The sequence below is a fragment of the Impatiens glandulifera genome, chromosome 7 (assembly GCF_907164915.1).
Source record: "Impatiens glandulifera chromosome 7, dImpGla2.1, whole genome shotgun sequence".
NCBI classification, from domain to species: Eukaryota; Viridiplantae; Streptophyta; class Magnoliopsida; order Ericales; family Balsaminaceae; genus Impatiens; species Impatiens glandulifera.
In genome coordinates this window covers 20,662,917-20,680,398 of record NC_061868.1, presented here as the reverse complement: position 1 = coordinate 20,680,398, position 17,482 = coordinate 20,662,917, and the positions used below count along the sequence as shown (strand labels likewise).

Genomic DNA, 17,482 nt, shown 5'->3' with positions numbered 1-17,482 from the left:
GATGGATAGATGACGACCTCACAAAACTAGATCCGAAACTGAAAAGAGGGAGACGCTAATCTCCCTTCTCTTACCATCGCATTTTATCTATTCAGTCTTACTTTAATCATGAATATATTTTTCATTATGGTTAAACGTTTGAAATTTTTTACTAACTGCCTCTCTTTATTTTGGTTATTAGACAGGGCTATTTATACTTACATAGTCAAACTGAGTCTTCTCTTATCTAGCTGGTTTTGATAGTTTTAGGATAAAACAATCAAATAGGGAGAAATTGCTAAGAAATAGATAGCAGGTTTTGAATATTTATTCTAACTAATCAAAAGGGAGAAATTGATAAGTAGAAATAGTTAATTAAGTAGTAATATTAATTAACTATTTAAATATAATAATTAACTTAAGAAACTAGCCAACAATTGTAAAATTACTAGGTTTTGAATATTTATTCTAAATAATCAAAAAGGGAAAATTGATAAGTAAAAATAGTTAATTAAGTAGTAATATTAATTAATTATTTAAATATGTTAATTAACTTAATAAACTAGCAAACAATTATAAATTACCAGGTTTTGAATAATTATTATAAATAATCAAAAAGGGAGAAATTGATAAGTAGAAATAGTTAATTAACTAGTAATATTAATTAACTATTTAAATATGCTAATCAACTTAAGAAACTAGTCAACAATGGTAAAATTACCAGATTTTAAATATTTATTTTAAATAATCAAAAAGGGAGAAATTGATAAGTAAAAATAGTTAATTAAGTAGTAATATTAATTAACTATTTAAATATGCTAATCAACTTAAGAAACTAGCCAACAATTGTAAAATTATCAGGTTTTGAATATTTATTCTAAATAATCAAAAAGAAAGAAATTGATAAATAAGAATAGTTAATTAAGTAGTAATATTAATTAACTATTTAAAATAAGAAACTAACTATGGCAAAATAATAATATGCAGACTAAACCAACATCGGACTTAAGAAGATTGGTTTTCAAGTTATCGGATTTCGGATGTTATCGGATTTCAGAATATCGGCTTTCGGAAGTTATCGGATTTCGGAAGTTATCGGGTTTCAGAATATCGGCTTTCGGAAGTTATCGGATTTCAGAATATTAGATTTTGGAAGTTATCGGATTTTAGAATATCGGCTTTCGGAAGTTATCGGATTTCAGAATATCGGCTTTCGGAAGTTATCGGATTTCAAAATATCGGTTTTCGAAAGTTATCAGATCTTAGAAGTTCGGTATTTGGAAGTTCAGTTTTTAGAAGTTCGGATTTCAGATTATCGATTTTTGGGAAACTCGGCTTTTGGGAAGTTCGGCACTCAGAAGGTCGGCACTTAGAAGGTCGGCACTCAGAAGTTCGACACTTAGGAGTTCGATACTCAGGGGTTCGGCACTCAAAAGTTTTTCATTTGGAAGCTCGGTACTCAGAAGCTCAACATTCCGAAAACTTCAACTTTTAGATCCGGTTTTCCAACTATCGGCTCTCTACAAGCAAATTTGGCACTCCATATTTCAGCATTTCATGAAGCGCGTCACATGTTATCTTCAATGCTTCCCAAAATATAAACACTTTTTCAGTAGCAATAGAAACCAGCTTTACACTACACTAGAATTTTATTTCCATTTTAGTGTAAGTCTGAGAAAAACCTTTTGATAGCAATTGTCTGCTATCACATATCAGACTGTCAAGAGCACCAAAAGACAAATTATCTTTGTTGTATGCGTCTAGGAAATGATAATCCAATTAATTTCATTTTAACCCTTTATAATCAAAGTACATGCCAGATCAAAGAATATCGCTTATGTTGTACTATTTTGGACCTCAACCAATCAAAGAGAAGAACAATGGTCTCTTGAAGCAGATATAGCCATTGAAGTCACAAATATATCTGTTGGTATATTTGCTTACTTAAAAAAACATAAGTCAATCTGCTTCGGCACCTTTCCGATACCTTGAATCTTTGCTAACAAATCGCTCAAGCTTTCGAAATTTACAAGTTTTTAAAGAGTGTTAGAATCTCAAGTATTACAATACTACCTATTCTTTGTGAGTTTGTTAGAATCTCAAGTGTATTACAATACTACCTATTCTATGTGTGTTTGTGAGAATTGTAAGTTGATAGAATCCGTTTTTGTTCAATAAAGAGTGTGTGCTAGGAGTTCGAAAGCAAGCAATAACTAAGTCATGGTCGTTCGACTGGGTTGTATACGAGCGTTGTATTCAATCAAATCTTTTAGTGGATATCTTTCTCAAGTTTGAGAAGAAGGGGTGACGTAGGAGTTTTATCTCCGAACATCCATAAATCTTATGTTGTGTCTTCTTTTCTTTATTATCTTTTAAACCGACCATCTACTGCTTCAAGTTGAAACAAACACTTCCGCACTTGAACTCGGTTCAAGAGTTTGCGACAACTTGCGAAGAGTATAGATCGATATTAACATCTAACATGGTTATTATCAACCGGAGTGTGTGTAAGTGTTCACCTTTGTGAGACCCTAGTCTCTTTTGACTATCCCGATCCTAACATACTTGTTATGCGAAGAAATTTGTGTCGTGTCAAATTAATGGATACAAATTCAACATTGAGAGACACGATGAAGGTTTAACAACTTAAAATAGTGGTGTTGTTGTATTGGGTAACAATAATACTGAAATATTGTCCTACTACGGAGTGTTGACGAATATTATAGAAGTCGAATACTTTGGAAGACAAGTGATTCTTTTAAATGCAAATGGTTTGATGTCCATTCGGGAGATCGGGGAATAAAAATAGACAAACATAGTTTTATAAGTGTTAATGTGAACCGCACTTTAAAAAATCAGAATCATGAACCGTTTATCTTAGCAAGTCAAACGAAACAAGTGTTTTACGTTCCATATATGACATCAAGGCTTGGTTGGAAAATTGTGACGACAATAAACCCACCTTATTCGAACATATAATTAAGGTTTCATTGTATTTTATTTGAATTTAATTAGTTAAAATTATTTAACATCTTTTTTTGAACAGAGATGGAACCTAAGCAAAAGCATAAAGAAAGCATGTCTAGGCAGTTTGAGGATCTCTAGAGGAGAACCGATCTTCTCGAGGTGGGTGGTTCTAATGAGCCAGATGACACACTCGACCATGTAAATCCAATGTTACCAGAGGTTGAGATGATGACAACACCATCCTCCCAGCCTGTAGGAATAATTTATAATCTTTGAATACATAAAAATTCAATTACTAATGTTGTCTAATACTTTTATAGGATCTACATCAAAGAGAAAGGGTTTGAGAAAAAATAAGAACACTACCCTCTCCAAATTGACCCCGGGTGAGAAAATAATAATAGAATTCTCGCCAAATGGGAGAGTATGTTGTGACAACGGCACGACATGGTCCAAACATATTGGGATCGTGGTTCAGGACCCGACTATAATATCACATCATCTGCTGTATTGGTCAGACTTGAGCTCCACTGACATAGAGCATCTTTGAAAGTCGGTAATGGTAAGTGTTAATATCGTATTAACTTTAATTCTCTAATACATAATCATAATTAATCTCGTGTCTTTGCAGAATCGTTTTGAGGTAGTGTCAGACCCTATTGAGTATTATCGGAAACATATAATGGAACATGTTAAGGTGGTTGGGATAGGTACCGATGTGATATCAATCAGAATTATGTTAAAGCTCATGATGGGGATATAGCAGCTATCAGAGTACACAAACCGAATAAATATACGGAAGATGATTGGAATTACATTTTGGATTGTCACTTTCTTTGAGACGATTTTCAGGTGAATCTTTAAATTATAAACTTTATACATCCTTGTTTATAATGTAACTAAGTATTAATTGATGTTTTAAAAAATAGGTAAGAAGTGAGCGTAATTCACAAAATAGGAAGAATCTTCGAATGACACATCATGTGGGGAGTGTGTCATTCTCTCATGTGGCAGCAAAAATGGTAAGTATATTTATTCAAGAGTAATTATAATATGTTAACTATATTTTGATAATTAACAATACTAATATTTAATCTTCATAGGAGAGGACTACGGGTATAGCGTCATAACACATTGACCTTTTCTACGAGACACACAGTAAAAAATGAATAGGTGACGACTTTACTCGTGTGGTGGATCCCCATATACAAGAGAAAATTGTAAGTGTACTTCATATTTCACTTATTTATTGATTTATAATTAACTAATCAACTTTTGTTTCTTTTTGTAGGACGCAATGCGTCAGACGCTCGAAAGAAATTCTGATATGTTCGATTATGAGCTAACCGAGAACGTTTTTGGATGACAAGGGCACGAGAAGGCCATTGGAATGGGAACCGGTGTGAGGCTCACCCAGTTTAGAGGAGATTTACGTGGTGGAAGTCAATCTCAATGGAGGGAGCAAGATGTTAAAAAGTTGGACTTTGAAAAAAAGAACAACTGGAGGTTGTAGTTCTTGAGTCAAAAAGAGAAGCACTTGAGACTAAAAGAGAAGCACAAGAGATAAAAAGACAAACCCTTGAGGAACAAAGACAAATGGAAAGACAAGCTCTTAAGGCACAAAGACAAATGGAAATACAAAGAGAAAGACAAAGGGAATAATTTTAGAACCAGTTGGCGGCGTTTATGGCGAGATATCCTCCACTTCCACCTCCGGATCAATCTAGTATATGATGTTTTTATCTTTAAATACTTTGGCCGGCATATAGGATAATTAAGATTTTGGTTTATTAGATGATTTTAATTTTGAATGAAGTGAAATTTATGTTTATTGGATAATTGTATTTTTGGATTATTGAGATTTTGGTATATGAAAATTGGTATTTCTAATTTGTGTATAATTTAGGTCTGAAATTGCTTGGTTTAAAATATGTAATATTCGGTTTATAAATGTTTTATTTATAAAAAAAACTTATTATAATTGAGAGCAATAGGCTTATGCTCTCGAAAAATATATACAGTTAGCTCCGAGAGCATTGTAAATGATCTCGTTAACATTTTAAAATAAGCTCTGAGAGCAGCGCTAAATCCCTCGTTAATATTTTCAAATAATCTTTGAGAGTCGTACATTGCTCTCGGTTATAATCTATTTCCGAGAACTTATTATGCCCTCGCAAATATCTTTTTCTTTTTCACCGACAACTTTATCATCGAGATGCTACGAGAACAATATTCGCTTTCGATGACTTCTTTCACCAAAGGCATGTGGCCTTTCTCCGAGAGTTTTTGCCCTCCTTAAAAACATTTTTTACTAGTGTCTAGTCAAGCCTATTATTTTGATTTCTCGTCTCACTCGAGACTCGAGAGCAATGTGAGTTATGAGGCGCGACTATCAAGTAACAAAAACTCTTTCTTTAAGGGTCGATTTTTAGTATTACAGTACCAAACAAAATGCACCAACAACTTAAATATGATTAGTAGAAAGAAGTGAGAAATGCTAAGAAAGTTATCTAATGGACCAATAATTAATATTTTTAAACTTCTCTACCATCTTTTTTTTTAATTAGAGAAATAATTTTTTTTAGCTATTGTGCATTATATTTAGGAAAAAAAACCATTTAGACGTATATATTTGTACACCTAGCTCATTTAGACGTAGGTACTAATAAAAGATCATTTAAACATATGTACTATCAAAAATTGACTCATTTATCTCTGTTAGTAAACCATAGTTAATTTTTATTTTTTAATTTATATATTTATTAATTAAAGATTAATATATTTTCTCTCTTTCTCTTTTATTAATTAAATCATTTAAAAAAAATTATTTGATAAATGAGTTGTTATTATTATTATTCAATTATTAATTATTAATTAATTTATTTTTGTGTTGAAGGATTTTTATTGTTAAGTCATGTAACCATTTAGACCAAACAATTTTAAAATAATTAATAATCAATGTTAATATAAGAAAATATATATATATATATATATATATATATATATATATATATATATATATATATATATATATAAAAGATAAAATTAAAATAATAGATAATAATACTCCTATAAGAATAATAAAAAATTTATAAAAAAAAATAAAAATAGAGAATTTATCCATTAATGAAAAAAAGAGAGAGAAAATATATTAATATTTAATTAATAATTTATAAATTAAAAAATAAAAATTAATTATGATTTATTGAATGAAATAATAAATAATATATATGTTTAAATGAGACAATTTTTAATAATACATCTATAAATGATGTTTTATTAATACATAAATATAAATGAATTTATATATATATATATATATATATATATATATATATATATATATATATATATATATATATATATTACCACTGTATTAGTATATTTATAATATATCTATAAAATATAAATTATAATATTAATAAAAAAGTTAAAAATGTAGAAAATAAAATAAACTTAGTTTAAAGTGTAGAAAATATAAAAATAGGGTTGAATTATTTTATCCAATAAATTTTTATAAATATATATCTTAAGTGAGTTTATAATAAAAGACAAAGTAACCCAAATTAACAAGCCCAATTGAAGCATTTTTATTAATTTGAATGAACCATTAAGAAAAGAAAAGAAAGAAAAGGAAATGACTGCGTGTAATGTCCACGTGGAGACTTATAAGTGGTTATTTCATTTGCTGGAGGTATGCTATTGGTTGAGAGTAACAAAAGCACAAGGAGGCTACAAAAAACGGTTGTCTGTTAAAAGAGAAAGGAAGGAGAGAGAGAGAGAGTTGGCTGAAGGCGTCGGACGACAGTAAGCTTTCTCCGTCGTCCTCCTCGTGTCAGGCAGGCAGGTAGGCTCTAAGGGAGGAAAAAGACGGTTTCCTGTTTGAATTCAATCATGATACAATGGTTAAATCATCTTCGACTTGCATTTGGGGCTTCTTTTCTATGGCTCGTCTGCTCCATTTACTTTACTCAGGTTCTTCTTCTTCTTCAACTTCTAATCTATCTATCTATCTATCAAATGTGATATCAGAATATTTTGTGATTTCACTTCGATTGATTCCAATTATTTATCAACAAAAGTTCTTCCAATGTTATTCAACTAGCAACTATATATCATGCTATTCGTTTTTATTTAATTAATTAATACTAAATGAATGTGTTGTAGGGTTTCAGGTCCTTCGTATGGACAGCAGTTTCTTACCAGCTAAAAGACAAGCTAGAGTTATCACCCTCAGCCTCTCAATTTGTGTCTACTGTTGCATTTTTTCCTTGGAGCATAAAACCATTATACGGGTGGGTTCTTATTTTCTATCTTCATTACACTAATTCTAGGATTGATTACCTGTTATATATATATAACCCATGAGCCATTTTTCATACTTTAGGCCCTTTAGTCTGGAATCTGGATGACATGACTTGACTTGAGTTCATACATGATAAAGATTGTGATGTGTTTCAAAAGAAACTTTGAATATATATTTGAATTCTCTTGCCAAAAACAAATTCTCATCTTCTTTTCATTCCATAAGATCCTTAATTAGATTAGATGATAGTCAAATGCATAACCCTACTAAGGTTGAAAAGACTTCATAACAAATCAAACAACTCTTGACAAATGAACATTGCAGAACCAGATGAAACATCATTGATTCTTTGAAAGAAATGTACATACAACATCTACTCGCGATATTGAATAATTTCTTATTAAGTATATTGTGATGTGAGTAAGAATACTTCCTTGTAAATTCACTTCACCAGAATAAATAAACTGTTATAATGCTTTGTCTGAACTCTTAATATTTTTTCTCTACTTTTTCAGTTATTCGATATTCAATTTTAGGTTGTCTGATAATAATTTTGCAGAATCTTGTCTGATTGCATTCCTATTGGAGGAAGAAAAAGAATACCATACTTAGTCATTTCGACTGTACTTTCTCTATTTCCATGGCTGGTGTTGGGACAGCTCTCGTCCCTAAGAGACTCAAAGGTTAACCTCATGTCTTTATTAATGGTGCAAAATCTTGGCTCTGCCATGGCTGATGTAGTGGTCGATGCAATGATAGCTGAAGCTGTCAAATTGGAAAGGTGAGAGTAACATATAATTTGGGAAATTAGCTCATTTTGCTTCCTGAGTTTGTATCAAGAAACTTATTTTGCTATTCCTAACATTTAAAATAACTCAAATTATTTAATGTTGTCAATTGATTTTTGTTTAACTCCATTGGTATGCATTTTAGATTAATGAGCTACATAAATTTTGTAGCGATGATTTAAGAACTCAACTTAGTTAACCAAGAAATGTCATTACAAAGCAATTTGATCCATTTTTAAAAGTACATGAAGCAAACAAGATACTCGTTGAAGAATCAAAATGAACTTTTGATGCAATTTCATAAAGCAAAATGAGTTACTAATAGATAATTAATCTTTCTTTCTCTGTTATTTTCATCATCGCAGGGCCTCGTTTGCTGGCGATCTACAGGCACTATCTTGGATGTCCATGGCTGTGGGAGGAATATGTGGGAGTTTGTTAGGAGGATACGCATTAACTAACTTGAGGATAAATAATATTTTCCTTCTTTTCTCCATTCTACCGGCTGTGCAGTTATTTTCGTGTATTTTCGTAGAGGAGAAAAAGGTACTATCCACTTCAAGTGTTGTCACCACCCATATGATGAATGGATCATCAAAGTCGGAGGATTTTGAGGTTGAGAAATCGGCATCCACTATATTAAGAAGAAAGAAAAGCGGTGCTGGTAAGAAGAAGAATAAGAAATCAAAACTTCCCAAGGACAGTTCAGTCAAATTACATTGGTATCAATCGCTCAAAACGGCTTGTTACAGTTTATACCAAGCATTCAGACAGCCAATCATCATGAGGTAATTCCTACAAGGCATTTACTTGTTGGTTTTTAATGTTCATTAGTATTTATGTTTGTTTTTTGAATAACTGTTTCCTTCAGATCGATGACTTGGTTTATGATAGCAAACGTGGCTATACCAAACCTGTCAACAGTCATGTTCTATTATCAGACGGAGTATCTAAACTTGGAAGCATCGTTTTTGGGTACAGCGCGTGTTGCGGGTTGGCTGGGACTAATGCTTGGAACTTTTGTTTATAACCGTTTCTTAAAGAACATGAAACTCCGAAAAATCCTCATGTAAGTAGTAGTTTTCCTTTCGACCATTTGGATAATTAAAACATGATATGACTGTTGAAATGTATGTTCTGCAGGTGGGCTCACGTTGGTGTGGCAATCACAAATCTGGTAGACATATTTTTAGTTTCTCGGGTGAATGAAAGATTCGGAATATCAGACAAAGCATTGATGTTATGTGGATCCACTCTTGCTGATGCCATTAATCAATTCAAGTAAGCTTATTTGAGCAAAGTACTTCAAATTCAGTATTCAGTATTCAGTATTCAACATACTAAACGGTTTGTTTGTTTGTTTGGTTGTAGGTTCATGCCATTTTTGATATTGTCGGGACAACTCTGTCCTCCGGGAATAGAAGGGACTCTGTTTGCGCTGTTCATGTCAATAAACAATCTGTCGTCGACATTAGGATCATTTGCGGGGGCTGGTTTGGCATCAATCCTGAACCTGTCTTCTGGTTCTTTCGAGAATCTTGTTCCGGGTCTTGCTATACAAACACTTTGCACTCTTATTCCAATTGCTTTCTTATTTCTTATACCAAAAGAAGCCACAGGTATATCCACCTAGTTTAGTTTGTCATCCAAACTTTCTCTTTGCGGTTTTGCAAGGGGAAATGACGGGTATTTTTTGACCAAACATATACATGAAAGAATATGTACAGAGCTCTGCTAGCTCTTATATATAAGTTATGTTTTAAGATCATGTAAAAGTCATTTGATCAATGGAAGAAGAAATTGAACTATTTGCTAATTATAAATTTAAAACATTTTATTGTCTATGAATTTTAATTCGGATTTAAACTAGAAATTACAAAGTAGTTTTAAATATATATGTATGACTAAATGCAATTATGAATTGAATTAGTCTGAGTTGAAACTTAAAATACAAAACCATCTCCATAGCCTTGAAGACTTTGTTAAACATATCAATCAACCATAGTTGTTATTATAAGAATGTTGCACAAGTGACACCAAACCCGATACAAGGGGTTTGAAAAAGTTGTATGATTGAAAGACGGAGAAGCTAAAAAGAGAGGATGATGTGAATTTTAATTCATCCTTTCATTAAAGATACTAGGTATGAAAAGGAAAGTTTGCCTCCGTCATAGTTAATGTGAATAATTCCTCAAATCTTATTCTCTGGAAATTGAAACAGACTTTTTGTCCAGCAAATGATATCCTTACAACTATAGAACATGCGGGACTAAAAGTAGAGTGAGGACTAAAAAGCAGAGTGAGGAAACAGCTTAAGAGAAGAGCATTGGAGAGAGTGAGGAACCAGCTCAAGAGAAGAGCATTAGGATCATGTCTAAGACCGGAATCAGATGCATTATCTCTTTAGAATCTGGTTGATGACATTCAATGATTTCTTTTGTTTGTTAAGCTCATGTTAATAAACCTTCCTACTATGTTATGAGATTTTCCGTGCTAAGTTCTTCAAATGGTATCGATTTTCTCGTTTAAGTTAAGTCTTCTTCAATCGCTATACACTTGTTTACTGAAGAATATGCCTTCGCTTTCTGAACCCGTTGGTCGAGCTGAAGCTAAAAAAAAATTCTCTCTGGGACTGAATGAACTCTATGGCGAAGGCAGGGAGAATGTTACAGGACCCCTTGATCACTTCGGCCTGCGAGACAGATCCTTCGAGGACCAAGTCATCGGCAAAGAAGAGGTGGGACATTTTCGCCCCTCCCCCTCCAAGGATTATAGGTTTCTATCTCCCTAAATGGACTTCTTCGGGCTTGAGAAAATCTCTTCATGCAATTCATGATGATGCGCATAAGATTGTTTGGAATACCGATGTCAGATAAGGTGTCTCGGATGAAATCTCATCTCCGTGGAGGTCAATCTGAACTCCTAACATGCCTTAGCTCCGTGTGGACCTCATTCTATGGACTACTTCTTGAACTATGATGATGTTATCGTGATGCTACGTCTCGTAATAAAACCGATTTTGATAGGAAGTTTCGACATAATAGGCTTCAATCTCGCTTGCTCTTGGTCGTGTGGCCCCACGCATGAAATTATTGACTAAATTTATACACACAAACCCAATAACCGTCAAATTATCGCACACCAAACTAACCGTAGTAAACGTAAAAATGAAATTACAAGATCCAATGTATGAAAGTTGCCACAAGATTGGAACTAAAGCCAACAAAATTGAGATTTTATTAGAAATGATAAAAGTTTAGTTTAGAAGAATATATATATAAATATATATATATATATATATATATATATATATTTATATATATATATATATTTATATTTATATATATATATAATATATATTTAAAGTACTATTCCAATGTCTTTTCAATTCTTTGTCAAGTTTGGATTTTGCATTGCATTCTTTTAATGCTCTATTGAAGCACATTTAAATATTTCTTAACTCTTATTCAAAAGAGAACAAGCAAAATATTAGAGTATATTTTAATGAGGTTAAAAATAAAAATAGTTCTTTAATTTATTTAATATAGGCTTATAGAAATATTTTATTAAATATTTACAAAACGGTTAATATTTCAAGTTACTCATAGAATCTTACATAAGGTTAACGAGTCTGATTTTAAATAAACTCTTAAATAGGTAAACTCTTACAATTTTAAATTTACGATAATAAGATTTTACAATTTTCCGAGTTTATAAATAATTTTGATTTTACAATTTTACATTTAAAAAACAAATGATATTTAAAAATTAAAAATAAAGTTATTATTTATTCAAATAAATAAATAAATAAAATTAATTTGATAAGTATAATTTTTTATTCTTATTCTTATTTTTAAATTTATTTTATATTTAAATATATCAAAAAAATTAAATTGACTAAATATAAAATATTTTATATAATAATAATGTATAACTATTATTTTTTCAAATTAAAGTATTATAATTTTAAGTAAATCTTAGACTGGTTACAATTTTAAGTAAAATCCCGATTATAAAACCTTAAATGCTTTTTCTTATTTTAGGCTATTCAGATTCATGAGCAACCATAAATTCCAAGACTCTTGAATGGTTAAATTTAAATTAATTATATATTTAAATTATTAATGAAACAATGTAAATAGATTACAAAACCAGTATTTACTTCCTATTATATATCTATCTATGCTGACGGGATACATTGACACATTATCATATTTTTTAAATTTATTCGACCAAGACCTATTTTATGAAATGAATTCAAATTCACCAAATAAAGAATCGAAGTAATATTCAATACTTTATTTATTGCTTGTATTACCAAAAAATTACAGTCTACTTCCCTCTATCTGAATTGAAATTTAAATCCTAGGTTCAAATTTTCCTCAATTGGATCATGTAACTTCTAAATTCAAAATAAATATTTATATTAAACTTCACTCCGTTTTTCACAAGATGTGTTCCCAAATCTTTATGTTTGTAAGTTTTTGCAATTAACAGACCTAATTTTCAAAAGAAAAAATGAATAAACCCATATTAATGAGAAGGTGAATTATTTGAGTTAAAAGTTTCAAAATTTTCATTTATTATCCTAAAATCAAACAACCCATAACTAATTTATTTGTTCGAACCATGCTGTTGTTTAGTCGATGGTAGCACCCCAGGCATACGGCTCCATCCTTTGCTGCGATATTTTGATGTTTCATCGTCACACTCTATAACTCATGACAAATTAATAATGTATGTGACTTGTTTATTGCAATTTTGCAACCTTCCATCCTTTAAAAACAAAATATTAGTATGGAAAAGGAAGAGAGGCAAATTATCCAAATTGAGTTATTATATAAATCAAACCATGTTTTTTTCTTCAAATAATCATAATGGACATTCATTCTTCATATTTGAAAGAATCAGAAAAGTGTACCTACTAGCTTTAGTTTAGCATTGGGTTAATATTTCAGCACCATCTTTTGTTATTAAGATCGTGTGCTCGAACTGTGCCGACAGGCTTCCATCTTTAGTCACAACCGTCCAATTGTCATCCCACATTACCGGTTCTATGCTTCCAATTGTCAACATAGGCTCTACAATACCAACAACAAAAAAGAAGAAACCCGACCTTAGCAAAAAAAAGCATAACCAGAAAATAGGGTTAAGTAGCAGCGCATTACCAATTGTGAATGTCTGATTCAGCAACATTCGTCCTCGCCCATTGTTTCCTAGAGACAAAAGAAGAAGCAGGCTCAACTTGCAGTATAAGAAAACCTTAAATATCAGAAAATATTTATTATTATTTACTGTAGTGCAAAATAACAGGATCCGCATGGAAAACGCGTCCCACTCCATGACCAACAAACTGTTGCACCACTCCATAGCGATGTTCATCTGCAATGCTCCTTTACAAATTGAAGCTCATCAAACTAATTTCAAAAAATCTTTTGAAGCATCCAATATGAAATCATCGATCTTCATATGCAGAGAAAAATAAAAGATCATTAGAATACAATAATGATAAGATTGTCATACTGGATTGTTTTCCCAATTTTATTGAACTCTACTCCGGGTGCACAGATTGATATTGCTTTGTTTAGGGACTCTTTTGTTACCTAGAACATGAAGAGAAATGATCATTTTAAAGGTAGAGCTGTAAATACTCCAAATAATTGAAATTAGCAATAAAAGATGTGCATTTATTTATTAGAAACAACGTTATACACATATACCTGTACCAAGGCTATAGCTTCATCGTTAACATCTCCACAGAAGAAAGTGGCTGATGTATCTCCATGATACCCCTACCAATGAAACAACACTTACAATTGAAAGAACAAAAAAGCGTGTAACAGTTCAAGCACAAGAATGAGATGTTACAAATAAAGATAAGAAGAGTGGATAGAATTATCAAAACAACGGAGACAGAGATTCAAACAAGGAATTGTGCTTACATTTAAATAAGTTGTAACGTCAATGTTAATAATATCACCATCCTAAACAAAAACGCAACAAGCATAAGCAAAATTCAGATCTAAGAAAAATGAGATAGAAACAAATTTGGCGGACCAGACCTCAAGTGCACGAGAATCTGGGATTCCATGACAAATGCATTCATTGACTGAAGTGCACACACTTTTTGGGAACCCTCCATAGCCAAGAGGTGAAGGATATGCTCCATTGTCAATAATCATTTGATGAACTGCTTGATCAATTTCATCTGTAGTTATGCCTGGCTGCCAATTAAACCCATGATTAACATCTATCTATCTTGTAAGCTTTCACAATAACAACAAATGAGATATAGTTACACCAAACAGCCAATTTGTATGCAAAATTGATAACTAGCAACCAATGTTTGTAACGGTCTAGGTCACGATTAGATTTAGATAATGAAGCCAATGGAGGTCAATATCTCTAACTAAATACAATTAACAATGAAGTAAACCACAATTAGAAGACTTATTTATAAGAGGAATGAGGTGTCACCTTGACCAAAGTTCCAGCAAATTCAAGAACCTGTGCAGCAAGCCTCCCAGAAGCTCTCATCAACTGTATTCCCTTCTCATCATGCACCTCAGGACCACTTGCAATTCCAGGAGGTTTTCGTGATTTGACATAAGGAGGCCTTGGTATGTGATCTGGAACTGGACGACAAGGAGATACTTTTCCTTGTTTTAAAGGTTTCTGTTTGCTGTCTGCCAATTTATCAACATTTCTGAAATGGCATAATTAGAAATAACTTGTTCATTACATTTACATAATTCAAGAGGATATTGACACATTCAGCATGAACTGCAGAAAGGAAGGAAAGTTCAATAAAAGGAGAGGCATTCAACTCAAATTAATTAGTAGTATTCATATAAAAGGATATTTCCCCACACTGCTATTTTGAATGAGAAAAATGTGTGGAAAATGGGTGCCAGTGTGGAGCAATAATTGATTCGTTGGTCTAATGTTTCTTAGATTATACCACTTGAGAGGATGAGTCGTTCCTAGAATCCAAGTTTACTAAATGTTGTGCATCTTCTTCTAACAATATTGTTTGTGGTCAAACAATGATTGAAGGGATGCTAATGATATGAGAGAATCTCAGGGTTAGGGTTCATAACCCTAAAATAAGTTGATGTGGCTTAAAAGCTGAGTCAGCAAGTAATGGAATAAGCTGTTATGTACAGCAAGAATCTATTTCTTCTTAATAACTAGTTGGCAGTTATAACCATAACAATAAGCTAAGTCCATATTAAAGGCATGAAGGAAAGTGGGAAAGATCAACTCATTATAGAATATTTGAATATTGATTCTCTCTCAAGGTTTATCCTTAACTCATCTCATATCATTCAATCTATGTATCTCACCTATCTGTGTTCTAATACCTTCTCTCTTCTTTTTCAATTGTAGGACATTGTTATAATTGCAGACTCTCCTCTCTCAACTCATACTATGCTATTCTTCTTTTCAAGGTACAATTCGTTATTCAAGCTAGGTTTAGTTGTTGATTCCACTTCCTAGCTTATCACTTTGTTAATATTAAAATCCAACCTTTGTTGATAAATTGCTGTTAAAATTCAAATACATATATAAGAATTATATCACTCATGACTCAAGGTACATTTCTTTGCCTAGGGCCCTTGTTTTTTTTTTATTAAATAAATAATAACAATGCTGTATTTTATTATACACTTTCCAAGTGTAAAATCTCATTTAAAATACATAAGATAAGCCTAATGAAGCACTCTTTTAGTAGATCTGTACTTATTAATTTTTTTCGATGTATCTATTACAGATTCAGAGGATTTTTTTTTCCTTTTTTCAAACTTTAGGGTCTCTTTTTGTACCTTTACAAAAAGATGAAGGTTCCATTCAGAAAATTGTGCCACAATTAATACATAAATTAAATTTGCAAGAGCATAATCTCTCTAAAAGAGAGGGACATTCTTAAGCTGCAAATAGTACCTTCTATTGAACAGGAGATTGGTTAAGCCAGAAAAGTTTCTTGACATTTGCATGTTTATATTTTTTTTTCCTGTTCGCCAAATGAATAAGTCAAACATGAGTAAAATCATCATCATTTGACAAGACAATCTTCAAAATGTTTAGTTCTTTTCCTTATGCATTATGTTTAGTCATGACATTCAGAATGAAATGACACACGAGAGAAGATAACGCTTAAAACTAAAAAATAGCTCACACTGCGGTTACAAAGTTGGATGTATTTCACCCATGGCTAAATTGTTTCCTTGTCTCCCATTTACTAAGCAGTCAGTCAGAAGGAATGGCAGTCATCAGACTCTTCCATATCAAAGAATAACAAGCTTGTCCAAGAGCAGTAGGCAACAATAGTAATTCTTAATGTCAAATTCAGCTAGTCGAAAACAATTTTTTATCACAGAACACCCCCAAAACGGAAAAGATTAAACTGTAACCAAATCCTTTAAGGAGTATAGACCTAGTTTGATTCCAGAAACACAACGATAGAACCTTCAAGCGGCCAACAGTAGTCAACTTAAAAAGACAGCCCTGTCTAAGCTCTACCTGGCCATAAAATTCGTGCAGAGCAATAGAGAATTTAAACTGGAAAAAAACTAATCCATAATCTTCCAACATGAACCTCCTAGAGAACATACAGTTTCCCAACAGCAATCAAATACTACAGACAAAGGAGTAATGTTTTAGTGTTGCTCTGGAGGCCCAAAATGAAAACCTAGAGGGCATCGCTATATATACTTGAAAGTTCCAGTTGTTCTCAATTATATCCCTAGTTGTTCTCAATTAGGCACCACAACTCCGGATGAATCATTTGTCTATAAAAGATGCAATTAAAAAACTATATGCAATGCAAATTTGAACAGTATCTCCTCGTAGAATATGGGAGTTTAAAGAGTAAAATATAAAGAGATTGAAGGTACTGAACCTGGTTCATAGCGAAAGCGTCGATTGAAGTTGAAAGTAGAGTGGATGAAACGACAATCTCCGACGAAGGAGGAGAGGAATCTAGGTTGAAGAGACGAAGTGCACACCATCACTGTTATGCTACCTTCTCTCTCCCTATTGAACGAGAGAGAGTGATTGATCAGTTACGTCGCCGGAAAAGGAATATTCCGTCAAAAGCCACTCGTCTGGTTGATGCTACTTCTTCTTCTTCTTCTTTCTGTCCCAAAATAATCTCCACCTAGGGTTTATTCAGGTTATGGGGTGCCTTGTTTATCAACGGACCTGATTAAATCCCACATACGATCATGATCAATCCACATGTACAAAAGTCATGAACACCATTAGGATTGGTTCTATTTGATTTTTTAAAACAGCTCTAACTAAATCAATTTTTATCACAACAATCAAATCACAAATTTCATTAACTAATATATTTTTTATTTTAAATTATTATTATTTATTTTATTTATATATATTAATACTCTTTAAATCTTTTAATTAAAAAATAATTATTATTTCT

General features: G+C 31.9%; 2 protein-coding genes across 2 annotated transcripts; one reads left to right on the top strand and one right to left on the bottom strand.

Moving 5' to 3' along the window:
• The first annotated feature begins 6,712 nt into the window (after window positions 1-6,712).
• On the top strand, window positions 6,713-9,826 carry LOC124945456 (probable folate-biopterin transporter 4). The gene is made up of 7 exons (XM_047485900.1): window positions 6,713-6,921; window positions 7,114-7,241; window positions 7,812-8,033; window positions 8,406-8,828; window positions 8,912-9,109; window positions 9,184-9,321; window positions 9,412-9,826. The coding sequence occupies exons 1-7, from the start codon at window positions 6,841-6,843 to the stop codon at window positions 9,671-9,673; spliced, it is 1,452 nt and encodes a 483-aa protein (XP_047341856.1). The 5' UTR covers window positions 6,713-6,840; the 3' UTR covers window positions 9,674-9,826.
• Window positions 9,827-12,859: 3,033 nt separating this feature from the next.
• Window positions 12,860-17,204, bottom strand: LOC124944865 (methionine aminopeptidase 1D, chloroplastic/mitochondrial). The gene is made up of 10 exons (XM_047485212.1): window positions 16,943-17,204; window positions 15,985-16,054; window positions 14,518-14,746; window positions 14,103-14,264; window positions 13,983-14,024; window positions 13,761-13,832; window positions 13,564-13,643; window positions 13,336-13,433; window positions 13,209-13,256; window positions 12,860-13,121 (listed from the first exon to the last, which is right to left on the bottom strand). Exons 1-10 carry the CDS (start codon window positions 17,049-17,051, stop codon window positions 12,976-12,978), a joined length of 1,056 nt encoding a protein of 351 aa, XP_047341168.1. The 5' UTR covers window positions 17,052-17,204; the 3' UTR covers window positions 12,860-12,975.
• Window positions 17,205-17,482: the final 278 nt, after the last annotated feature.